Below are 12,374 nucleotides of genomic sequence, written 5' to 3' on the forward strand. Positions count from 1 at the left end.
TATTCCGTTTGGTTGGGCGAATATTCATTTTAGATGAGCGAATTCAGTTTGGCTGGGCGAATATTCATTTCGGATGAGCGAATTTAGTTTGGCTGGGCGAATACTCAGTACGGCTAATATAAATCGCGTAGCAAAAAAATTAAAAAAAAAGCCAAGAGAGAGAATTGCATACATTACGACATTGCAACAAAACGTGTAACAACTTTGTTTTTTAGATAATAAGAAGTGAACGGGATAAATAAATAAATGTGAAATTTATGTAAAAGGAAAATATAAGTGTATGTAACCAATATATGTATCTACATGTGTATGCTCGTGTAAAGATGTATATGTGCTCGTGTGTGTGTGCTCGTGGTTCGAATAAAAAACAACATTAAACAAATGTGTTATATGTGAATTTATAAAAACGCCATTAAACAAAAGATTTTGCCAACAAAAATGCTGGTTTAAATGTATTAAATATAAATAATTTGCCGTGTATCAATATCTGTTTTTGTGTGTGCATGTGTTCGAGTTCGTACGAGTGTGTGTGTGTGTGTGTGTTTTTCGTGCTACTGTCATGCGCGCTATCGCACTCTTTTGCTCTCTCACTCACTCCCACTCGTCAGGCAGTGCGTTTGTTTTGTTTTTGCAAGAACAACAATTTCTTAGATACAAAGAAAAGGAAATTATTGCCAAGCAACAGTTGCAATTGGTCCAAATAACAACATAAAACAATAAGAAAGAAAGCAAAAAAAAAAAACTTAAACGAAATAATACAAGAAATAATTCTACAAAACAAAACCGAAAAATTAAAAAAGTAATTATTTGCAACTACTGCAATTCTCGTATGTCAACTCAATGCGCACGCACGATTGTTGTTTCAAATTGTGATATCAGGAAAACTTTCGTTTCCGTTTCATTGTGTTGTTAGTAACAATTGCCAAACGTGTCAACTAAATCAATCTTTGAGTTGTGTTTGGGGGCCAAATACTGTGTGTCATAGTAAACATAAATTATTCGAAATCGAAAGCAACATACAAAAAAAATTTCAATTTTGCGACAAATTACATATTTACCTATTTTACAATAACCAATTCTTTATTAAAAGAGGACTAAAGTCAAGAGGAAAGCGAGCACAAATCCTAAATTCAAATTCGGGAAAAATTTTCATTGTTTTCGTTTGACTGCTACCATTTCATTTGTGGTTTTTCTTTTTGACATTTCTTTCTTTCATTTTATTTAAATTAAAGAGAAAGAGTGATATTGTGAGAAAGAGTGAGAGGGACTACGAATCTGTGGCAGTACGATATAGAGTGGGATAGCGAGAAAAAAAAATTTCAACAAACGTTGTAACTGCAGCAATAACAATCATCGAGAACGACGACGAAGGACGACAAGCTAAAACCCCACTAACAGTGAGAGAAAGAGGAGAGAGGAAGAGACCCCGTCCATTAATCAACGGCAACTAAAATCAACAACGCCGAAATTGTTGAAAATTCGTGAAAAAGGCTTTGGGAAATAAAACCATTCAAATTATGGATCGGTACGATATGGATGATAATGTTGTTGCCCCACCCCAGCCCGAATGCAATTCCCCCCTGAAGGAGTGGCGTCTGAAACAACAGTCTGGCACATTGTCACCCAAAGTTTTCATCGAATTTTTTAAGAAGGAATCGCCAAAGTTTTTCGAATTTCAAAATGAAACGGAAACAGGTAAATATTTTAATAGTATTTATTACTTATTTTAGTAATTGATTATATTTTGTTGTTGTTGCTTTGCAGTTTTTGTATTTCCGCAAATAGTTTTCTTTCAATCGGTTCAGTTGATGGTTTTTTCTCACACACTCAGCTGTTTGTTTCATCTATTATGTATACAAAAACACATTGCCACAACAACAGCAACAACGACAACAAAACTTGTTTGCACCACATTCCGTTAGAAGTTTATTCAAGCTTTTTTTTTCCTAAGTGTAAGCAACTCATTGAGGATAGAAAGAGAGCGAGAGTTTAAAGAAACAGCCAAGTGCTAAATGAGAGACACAAATTAAGTCGACTTGAAAATATCCTGTGTTCAAAAGGGCTACACCAAGCTAAAATGATTTCCCCTGCTATCTGCGAACACTTCTTTGTTCGGTTTTGTTTATGATACAAATTTTCAGCCCAAAAGATTTCACATAGATATAGAAAAAAAACAGCAGCAAAAACATACATACATACATATGTGTATTTGTAGTCTCAAACATTAATGAATTGCTGAAAATTGCACCGGAAGTGTTCCACGTCATGGAACAAAAAAATCCAGGAAATACTACTCGAATTAGGCCGAAATAGTAAATAGTACATAAATCAAATTGAACCTAACTTTTTGTCAATTAGGAAAATGAAATTTATTTTCCTTGTTGCTGATAGATGTTCCGATAAATCTGTCATCCAATTGGCATTCGAACCAAAAAGTAGGGAATTATAATGCCATCGACACGGTCTTATCATCTTCAGAAGTTGGTGGTTGTGTATTCTAGAATCTAGATTATTTACATACATATGTATGTATATGGGCACATACATATATTCTTATACATATGAACGTAATCCATTGACTACGTCAACATTTAATTAATATAATATAATACGAAGAAAAAAATAGCAAGAGACATTCGAATCCAATTAATTTGTATAAAATTGCTATTAAACGATTTTCATAAACCCAAAAACACAACTTTTTTCTGACATATGTAAATACAGTCGGGCCTCGATTATTCGTGATCCGGTTAACCGGTAACCCCGATTAACCGTGATGGCCAAAGATCAGTCTATTATTTTTTGTTTTCAATGTTTAGCCGTGATTACCTCTTGTATCCCAACTGTTAATAAAAATATTTCTGGAAGAAAGTTCTTATTAATTTGTATTTAGATTAATGAAACTATGTATTTACACATAGACACATACATACATACATATATCATAGATTATTGTTTGCTTCTTGAATTTGTGTGGTTTAACGTGGGTTTTCAAAGTATTTTGTGTCTAGGTTTTGAATTTCATTAGATCGAAGTGTTTGGTGGTTGTTTGACCTCCGAATGCTGAATCTAGTCTGCAGATGCAGTTTAATTTTATTCTCTTCTGTTCTATTACTCTCTTATCTACTCCAAGTTTAACTAAACAAACGCATATTGATTGATCGATGGTTTGGTTGGCTATACATATGTATGTATATTTAATAACCTTTTGTTGTTTTTACTATATGAAATCGAAGGTAAAAAAGACAATATCGGCAAGTCAAAGTCAAATACATGATTTTGGTTTATTCAACTTGAGATGCTCTGACGTGTTCCATTATGGCTTCCCATCGCCCACCCCGCCCACCGTCTGTCCGTTTTCCTCCTACACCAAGCAACCTCTTTCTCTGTCTCAGTATTACGCATAGCCTTGCTTGCTGTGTTTCTTTGTGTGCGAAAAGAACGGAACTGACTCAATTAGACATACTTACATGGATATTATATAGTATCGGTCGGTTGTCTTTATTAAAAAAGGTGATTTATTAAAGGCCAATTCGATTGGCCACCTACTTTTAATAACCGCACCTTTGTTTAAGTTTTTTTTTAGTTTTATTCCCTCGATTTTACGCCGAATGTATTCCTTCCCATATATTCCTATATGTATATTCTTTAGCGTCTAGAACATATGTACATACATATGTATATATTCTTATTTAGGTAAATACATTTCGCATTTCTCTGGAGAAATTCATCACTGCTTATATATATGTGTGTAGTGGTTATATATAGGGTTACAGGTATCTGGACTCAGTTTGTTTCCAGTCGGGAGATCTTCTTTGTTCCAGTCTATTGCGCCTTAGGCCTCTGAAAACAAACATCTCTTCATTCGAGGGCAGTTTGGAGAATTCAGTCAGTTAGTTTACGAGTTTTTCGAGGACCTAAAGGAGCTCGAACTTTTTGAATTCCCCAAATCGTGGTCGGCTTATGTTATTATTTATTGATTTATCAAATTTTAACCAAAAAAACTCATTTAATTTGTATAGTTGTTTGTCTTTTATTCAATCAAATACATCAAACATATTACAATTGTTTAATAAACTCGTGATTTTTAGGTATTTAAATGGTTAAAGAGTAGCTTTTTATTCCTCACTGATTGCCACATGAAACGTTCTCATCATCAGATTGTGATTATACTGATAATACACCCATAAAAGAAACTTTCGCAATCACTTTTTGCTGTTGTCTGTGTCTGTGTGTGTGTGTGTGTGTATGTGTGACGATGAACAATAATTTGACTTTTTGTTTGAGTGAAATTTGTGTTTTTTTAGTACCCTTGAGAAAAGAGTTTATTCATTTTGGGCAGAGGTGTCCGACGCACTGAAGAAAGCACTTCATCGACCATATAGAATACATCCATACATACATATTGATCAGCACGTCTTGACGAGTTTATATAGTCATGTCATACTGACTAAGGCAGGAGGTAGACATACATGAAAGGGTCTAGTTAAAGTTAGTCTAATTGGATTCGTTATGATAAGATTGCAAATAAGACGATATATCGTCAAAAAAAGCTGAATGGTAAATCAATTGATCCCATGTGAACGATTGTTTGGGATTATCGTTAGCCATTTAAGACATAACCAGAAAACTATAATTCAAATTGAGTATGTAAAGTAAAGTATATGTGTGTGTATTATGGATAAATTCAGTTCGTTTAATTATGATTTATGTATTTTATTATTTATGCTTTTATTTTTTTTACTGTTTCATTTTATTTTCAGATTCTAAAAGTGTACCAACTTGTAAGTACTACAGATCAGCTATACCCAACTTGAAGTTTGAAGTAGAAATTTAAGATTAGATAAGAATGTTAGAAAGTAAGAGGTTTTGGTGATCAATAGATTCGAGTCTGGAAGAGAGACCCTATTTTCCTCTTAGGACTTTTCCCACTATCATGTTCGTTTTCCATTAGAAGGAACACATGAAAAACAAAAATTGTATTCTTAGATATGTATAATACAAAATTATTTTTGTCTTAAGGAGTGTAGTGGGGTATATGTGTCAGGCCGTTAATATTATACATATAAATAGTCCATATTCTCATATTCTTTTGCATTGTGTGTGTGTGTGTGTGTATGTATGTAGGTCATTTTGTAAGTTGGAAAATATCTTATGAACATAATTTTTATGCTAAGTATGTATGTGTGTGCATGCTCTTAATTTCTTGTGAACGCTTATTCTTCCTTTTGTTAAATTATCCTTTCCCATTATTAATCACATTTTTATTTCACACCTCATCCATATACACTATATATATAACACATTAACATGGAAGTGAAAATCGTTTACGACGAAAATGGCAATTATAGTGGGGATTCCGATTGGGCCGATTTCTATGATGAAGATGATGGAAATACCATGAATTCTGGCTACTTGCCCTTCGAGGATCTGCTCACCACGAGCGCCAAGAATGTGAATCTATTGCAAGAGATCAAACGTTTGCAGGAAAGCAAATGGGGAGTGACCCACGGGTCATGTAAGTGTGAAAATTGAAACGAAAAACGACCCAAAACACACTTGCAACATATAATATATGTATATATGTATGTAGAATATAGCTTTTGTAGTAGTTCATTTGAAGACAGTAGAGTTGACTATTATTAGAAAAGAACTCTTGCTATGATTATAAATAGGTAGTACTAATTCTTCTTATACGCATTCGATTTATTCTTTATAGTGAAATGTATGTTCAAGGAGACACAGTCCAAGGAGGAGATAATCGATGTTGTTGTTGAATTCATGTTGGGCGATAATCCTGTCGCAGCATTGGAAAAATTACAACAAGAGGGTAATACATCAACCGTTTGTGGCAAGGTCTTCAAGAATGGTGAACCCACGTACAGTTGCCGAGAGTGCGGCGTGGATCCAACTTGTGTGTTGTGTGTTAGTTGCTTTAAGCGTTCGGCACATCGTTTTCACAAGTACAAGATGTCCACATCGGGTGGTGGTGGCTGTTGTGATTGTGGAGACAATGAGGCCTGGAAAAAGGATCAATATTGTCAACTTCATTTGGTAAGAGATCGAGAGAATGAGGAGAGAGATACAATGAAATACATTAATCATCTTCCATCCATCCATCCATCCATTCATTAAACAGGCCAATCGTCAAAATCCATTGGAAAGCAAAATTCTTACCCCTGCGGTTTTAGAGCGCTGCGAAATTTGCTTTAGTGCCATTTTATCGTTTTGCGTCAACTATCTGGAGATAGAGCCAAACGCCAGTTTGCAGTGCTTGGATGGAGAACAAGTGGATGGAACTCAATTTTGCACAGTGCTCTATAATGATGAGTCGCACACATTCGATCAGGTGATACAGACACTGACAAAGATAGCCAAATGTCGCCACAAAGACGCCATGGAAATTGTGGCGGCCATCGATAGGGAGGGTCGTGCTGTTGTTAAATGTGACACATTCAAGGAATGCAACGATCTGAAAACGGCAATTGAGAATCAAATGATACCGCCAAGCGGTCTAATCACCAATGCACGGCACAGCCAATCCCTGCGTACCTCAGTGCTGCACATTAATTCAGTAGCTTGTCAACAGTTTGCATTGCAATTGTTGACCTGGTTCCAAGAGTTCCTTGTACGACATTATCTATTTCGGAAAATATTTGCCACATTGGTGCAGACAAAGAATGTGGACTACACAATACGACACATCTTGGAGTATGATGTGAAATTGTGGAAAACGGCAAGAACTTGTTGGCATCGTTTGCTCATTTCGGGCATGCTAATGGAATATGACAATAAAATGGTTTTGGCACAGGAATTTTCACGTAGATACGCCACCATTGTGGAGGATTTTATTAGCGATGATCATGATCATTCCTTTTCGATTGTCTCATTGAGTGTGCAACTGTTTACGGTGCCGAGTATTGCACATCATTTAATTGCCCATGAGGGTATATTTGATAAGCTGTTGCATACATTCCATCATGTGGCCATTGGAAAATTTATCCAAAATAAAACACTACACTTTAGCAAGAATATAGCTAGTATGGCGTTCTTTAAGAGGGCTAACTATATATTGTATGATCTGCGTTATCTGCTCAGTCTGAAGCCGGATGTATTGAGCAATGAATTGCGTAGCGGATTCTTAGATGGTAAGTGTATGACTATAATTCATATTTTCGTGTCTAATCTCTTTCCTTTACTTTCTTTAGGCTGCAAAGCTTTGATGGGAGTCCTAAATGTAATGCAGGGTATGGAGTCAATCACTCGTCAAACTGGTCAACATATGGATTATGAGCCCGAATGGGAATGTGCTTTCAATTTGCACATCAAACTGGCCACAACCATATCGCAAGTTATTGAATGGGCGGCAAGTGATGTGAAACTTTTGCGCAAACTCTATAAGATGACAGTACGTGCACTAGTCAGTAATAATTTCATTGTAGGCAGTGAGAAGGTCGAATCGAAAAGTGTTGCCGATCATTCAGCAAATTGTTTAATGTACGATGTTGCCATACGCCCAGTTTCGATCCATTTGCCCCTGTCACGATTCTATGCGGGCATTTATTTGCATCTGGGGGCACATGACATGAGCTACGATAGTCTGTTGGCCGAGAATGAGGTCCTATTCACTAAATTAACACCACGGGAAATTATTGAACCTGTACTCTGCACTCATGCAATGATAGCTCAGGTGGCCGCCGGCATGTGGCGTCGCAATGGCTATTCCCTGCTCCATCAGCTCTATTTTTATCGCAATGTACGCTGTCGCGTTGAAATGCTTGATAGGGACATTGTGTGTTTACAAATTGGAGCATCCCTAATGGAAAGCAATGAGTTTCTTATTCACGTGCTTAACAAATTCAACTTGATACCTTGGGCACAGCCATCGTATGAAACTTCATTGGTCGAATCGCCGATAGATGATGAATTTATGCGTCAGTTATCCATGATCGATGAGTTCCTAGAGCTTTTAATAGTTATCATTGGCGAACGTTGGATGCCAGGTGTATCGATGGTCAGCGAACAGGATCGCCTAAGGAAAGAGATTATTCAGTTGCTTTGCACCAAATCGTACTCCCATTCGGAACTGAGTCGAGCCTTGCCGGACACAAATAGTGGCAATTTTGATAGCTTTATCGAGAATGTCATTAGCTCGGTGGCAACGTTTAAGAAGCCAGTTGGAGTCGATAGCAAAGGTGTCTATGAGCTCAAAGAGCATCTGTACGAAGAGTTCAACGTGTATTTCTATCACTACACTAAAGAGGACAAATCAAAGGCTGAGGAGCTACAGCGTGAGCGTCGTAAAAATAAAAAACAGCTGGTCTGCTGCCCACCACCGATGTTGCCGCAGTTGACGCCAGCTTTTACGTAAGTCTAACTAGTTTTTTCTTCTTCCCTTCCCACACCTTTGATGACAATCTTTTGAATTTCTGTTTGCAGCTCCATGGCCAACATATTGCAGTGCAATGTTTTCCTAAACATTTGCAAACTAGTCATGGAACGCGCCTTGGATCCTTGCAGCCGTTCCTTCACAGAAAGCCATTTGCAAAAGGTAAGTTTTAATCAACTCTTTAAAGTATTGTAGAACATATCTGAAAGTGTCTATATTTTTTCTGCAGATCCTTCATCTGCTCGGCTTTGCTATCCAAGAGGAGTTGAGCGAACACTATCCGTTCCTTAGTTTCTACGAGCGTTCGCAAACATTTGGCATCCTAGATAAGCTAGAAGAACTGGCTCGCTGTCAATGGGTAAGTGGTTTTCCTCAGAAAAATATAAAAATATAACTTTGTTATTGAATCTATCATGTTGCAATGTTTCAGTTGGAGGCCCACCGAGATTTTGTGTTATGGACCATAAAACGTTTTAAGGAACTGCAGGCTAAGCAAGCACCCCAAGGCTCTGGTCTCGGTGCCGATGGTCCCAGTGGTTCACAGCAAACCCTGAAAGAAGATCAACCTCGCACTTCCGAGGAGCAGGCACGTGTGGAGAAGGAGGCACGTGCCCGCCTCGCAGCCGAACGTAGAGCCAAAATAATGGCGCAAATGCAAAGCGCCCAAAAGTCATTCATGAAGTCAAATGCCGAAATGTTTGCCAATACTGAGAGCACTAGCAAGACAACTGATGACGGCGAGGCAGCTGGCGGTGATATGGAATGGGAAGACACACCAGGTGAGAGCGGCAGCAGTAGCAGCCACAACTTGGATGAGCAAGGAGCAGCAGCTCTTGTCGTTGAGTCGCAGTCATGCCTGGGCGTGAACCGTAGCTATTACCAGGCCGAAGAAAATACTTTCAAGTGTATACTCTGCTGTGAGGATTGTAGTATTACCACCACTGGCCCGCCGCTGGTTAGTTCGGCCTTTGTCCAGACATCGCGGGTGATTCTAACACTTTCGAATAAAACTCCACCTGATACGGGGCTACATGTGAGCTGCTGTGGACATGTTATGCACTACAGCTGTTGGCAGGAATACTATAGCAATGAAGAATCGAAGGAACAACGTCGTCCGCACCGCAATCGGGTGGCATTGTCCCAGGCACATAATGTGGAGTTCCATTGTCCCTATTGCCGCACGCTGAGTAACACTGTGCTTCCGGTGAGCGAGGCATTATCAAAGTTTTCGCCAGCCCCAGTTGTGGCACCGGGACAAGAGAATTTCATCCCATTGGATTCCTTTGTGGAGATCATGCGAACTTTGGCGGCTGAGCTTAACCTGTTACCCTATGAGGATATGTGGACATATCCAAATTGTAGCCGCATTCTGCGCAAATCGAATGTGATTAACGATGTCGGCCAGTTCGAGCGTAGCATTCAGATTATCGATGAGCCAAAGCTCCATGCAAATTGGGCCGAAGTGATGACGGCCTTCAATAAGGCCCTTAGCAATGCCATGCAAAGTCAACAGGCTAATCAACGTGACCTGCCGCCAGCAAGCAGCGATAGTGGCCACATGGCCACCGTATCCACATTCTGGGATACCTGCAGCTATACTCTGCAATCGTTGGAAGTCTTTTTGTTTTCTGTACAGAAGCCACTGAAGGCCGAGCTGCCCATGCGGCATCAGAGTTGTGTCAGCAATTTGGTACGCGCCTGTGCTCTGTCCTCGGCCATTTTGCTGCCAGCTCAGATACCCTCTCAGGCGGAGATAGGAGCCAAGCTGCTCGATACTATCTTTAATCAGAAGGGTACCAGTGTGCTCCAATGGGATTGCTTCTCAATGATGGTCACATGCAACTTCGTTGTGCCCAATTTAATGGTGGCCGAGAATGGTATGTTGCCTCCACTCACTTGCAAATTTGGTTTAATATATATCTCTATTTTCATTTAGCCTCCAAGGCCGTCATACCAAGTGGCAGCATGTTTGACTTCTTTATATTACAAACACTTTTCCTGGCTAATCTCACCAAGGCCGTCATTTGTTTTGACTATGACAAAGAAAAACAGCGGGATAAAAATGAACAAGAACTTTTGCAAGAGCTGTCCTATGTCGAGCAATTGCCGTGCAAGATTCAAGCCAACATGGTGAACTTCTATCGTCGCTACAATATCCCGGCTCGTCTCCGGCAACAGCATTTGGAGAAGAAGCAACAGGAGAAGCATGAAGAGCAGATGCGCTTACATTCTACAGAGATGCAGCAGAATGAATTGCCCAATGTGATCATACCATGTGATCTGCAGCATCTTGCTTTACTGTTGTCATATGTTAAGCGCCAAATGAGCTCGTTCCTGCGCTGCTCTTGTCTCTTCTATCGTTGTATGACCGATGTGGACTTTCCGGATACGTTCCCAACAAATCAACCGGATCGATTTGATTTGATGTGCCAATATCTGGGTCTGAATGACCAGTTAGGCATCTACTTTGATATGGAGACAACCTATGCCACTTTAATGCATAACTTTGCCTCGCATCCGGATGTGGTTAATCAAGTGGACCGAAATGAAGCTGCTTCAACTGTGGAGGTGGTGCCTTGTCTGCGCCCCTTCCCAAGGCTGGTGCCCCTATACGATGACTATAGCGATCTTATCAATAGTGTCTCGGACATCTTTTGTCCCAACAATGAGCGGGAGGAGATGAAGACGCCAACCATGTGCTTAATATGTGGGGCTATTCTGTGCGGACAATCCTATTGCTGCCAACCGGAACTGGGTAAACTTCAAGTGGGAGCATGTACACATCATGCGCACGACTGTGGTGCCGAAGTGGGTATCTTTCTACGCATTCGGGACTGCCAGGTGGTGTATCTGGGCAGAGGCAAGGGTTGCTTTGTCCAGCCACCGTATTTGGATGAATATGGCGAGACGGATCAAGGATTACGCAGGGGCAATCCGCTGCGTTTGTGTAAGGCTGCATATGATCGCATATTTATGCAATGGCTGGGCCATAATCTACACGAGGAGATTGCTCGTCTCAATGATCATGCCAATGTAGCTGTTACGCAATGGCATCACATGTAGTCCGCAGGATGGAAGCTGCAGCTACAAACAATGAAGGAGCAGAAGCAGAAGGAGGAGGAAGATGAGTTGAAACATGCGCAAGAGAAGAGAGAGAGAGAGAGAGAGAGAGCATATATAAAACGAAAATTACATGAAGAAGCAGCAGCAGCAGAATATGAAGAAGAAGAGTGATAGCTATGGCGACGGCGACGACGGTCAATGTGATTATTACATACTAACATTAGGAGAGCATATTTATACGTCTAAGCATTTTACTACTTATATCCCCATCCCCCCGCCTCCACCCCAAACACTTATCAACTGAAAACGAACCATAAATTCAATTCTTTGTACTGACCCCCTAACCAAACCCTCACCAACTACCCCCCACTTCAACCCTTTATCGATTTATTTCCTTCTGCTAAGCTGCTTTCCCTCCATCCCCCACCACCACCACCACCACCACTACCAACCACCAGACTATAATATTTATAATAATCTCATGGTTTTTCTTATTAATTAATTAATTATTTTTTCCTTTCATAATTTTTTCGAGCTAACATTAGAAAAAGAAAGAGAACTTGTTGATAGTTTGAGTAGCCAAACGCAGCCGGCACTCCTTAGTTATATACATATATATATAATAATATAAAAAAAAAAAAATAATAAGAAAAAAATACCACAGATATGTCTAGTTTTTTTTTTTTTTTGTTTACAAAACCCCAAGTCCATCCATCCTTTACTTTTTCCCGGCCAAAGTTTTTTTTTTTTTTTTTTTGTTTTGTCTTTTGTTTGTTACTTTTGAAAGGGAACCTTATGTATATAGAGTTTCGTTGCAATACACCTCACAAAAACCCTTTTCAACAAGAAAAACCTTTATTTCCGTATATATATTTTCCTAGACTCTTCGCCAAGTTTGTTGTTCTTTCAAAAGAAAAAAAAA

General features: G+C 39.2%; 1 protein-coding gene across 9 annotated transcripts; it reads left to right on the forward strand.

Moving 5' to 3' along the window:
- Positions 1–82: 82 nt before the first annotated feature.
- Ubr1 (Ubr1 ubiquitin ligase) lies at positions 83–11,544 on the forward strand. Of its 9 annotated transcripts, none has more exons than XM_068283718.1 (11): positions 83–278; positions 1,233–1,695; positions 4,764–4,784; positions 5,318–5,518; positions 5,720–6,054; positions 6,140–7,148; positions 7,209–8,367; positions 8,440–8,551; positions 8,619–8,747; positions 8,820–10,266; positions 10,326–11,544. In XM_068283718.1, the coding sequence occupies exons 2-11, from the start codon at positions 1,518–1,520 to the stop codon at positions 11,450–11,452; spliced, it is 5,718 nt and encodes a 1,905-aa protein (XP_068139819.1). In that variant the 5' UTR covers positions 83–278; positions 1,233–1,517; the 3' UTR covers positions 11,453–11,544. The 9 variants fall into 9 exon arrangements, with proteins under 9 accessions (XP_068139819.1, XP_068139820.1, XP_068139826.1 ...); XM_068283719.1 differs by having other exon boundaries at positions 1,342–1,695; XM_068283721.1 differs by having other exon boundaries at positions 105–195.
- The last annotated feature ends 830 nt before the right edge of the window (positions 11,545–12,374 follow it).

The sequence above is a fragment of the Drosophila tropicalis genome, unplaced genomic scaffold, assembly GCF_018151085.1.
Source record: "Drosophila tropicalis isolate 14030-0801.00 unplaced genomic scaffold, ASM1815108v1 contig_158, whole genome shotgun sequence".
NCBI classification, from domain to species: domain Eukaryota; kingdom Metazoa; phylum Arthropoda; class Insecta; order Diptera; family Drosophilidae; genus Drosophila; species Drosophila tropicalis.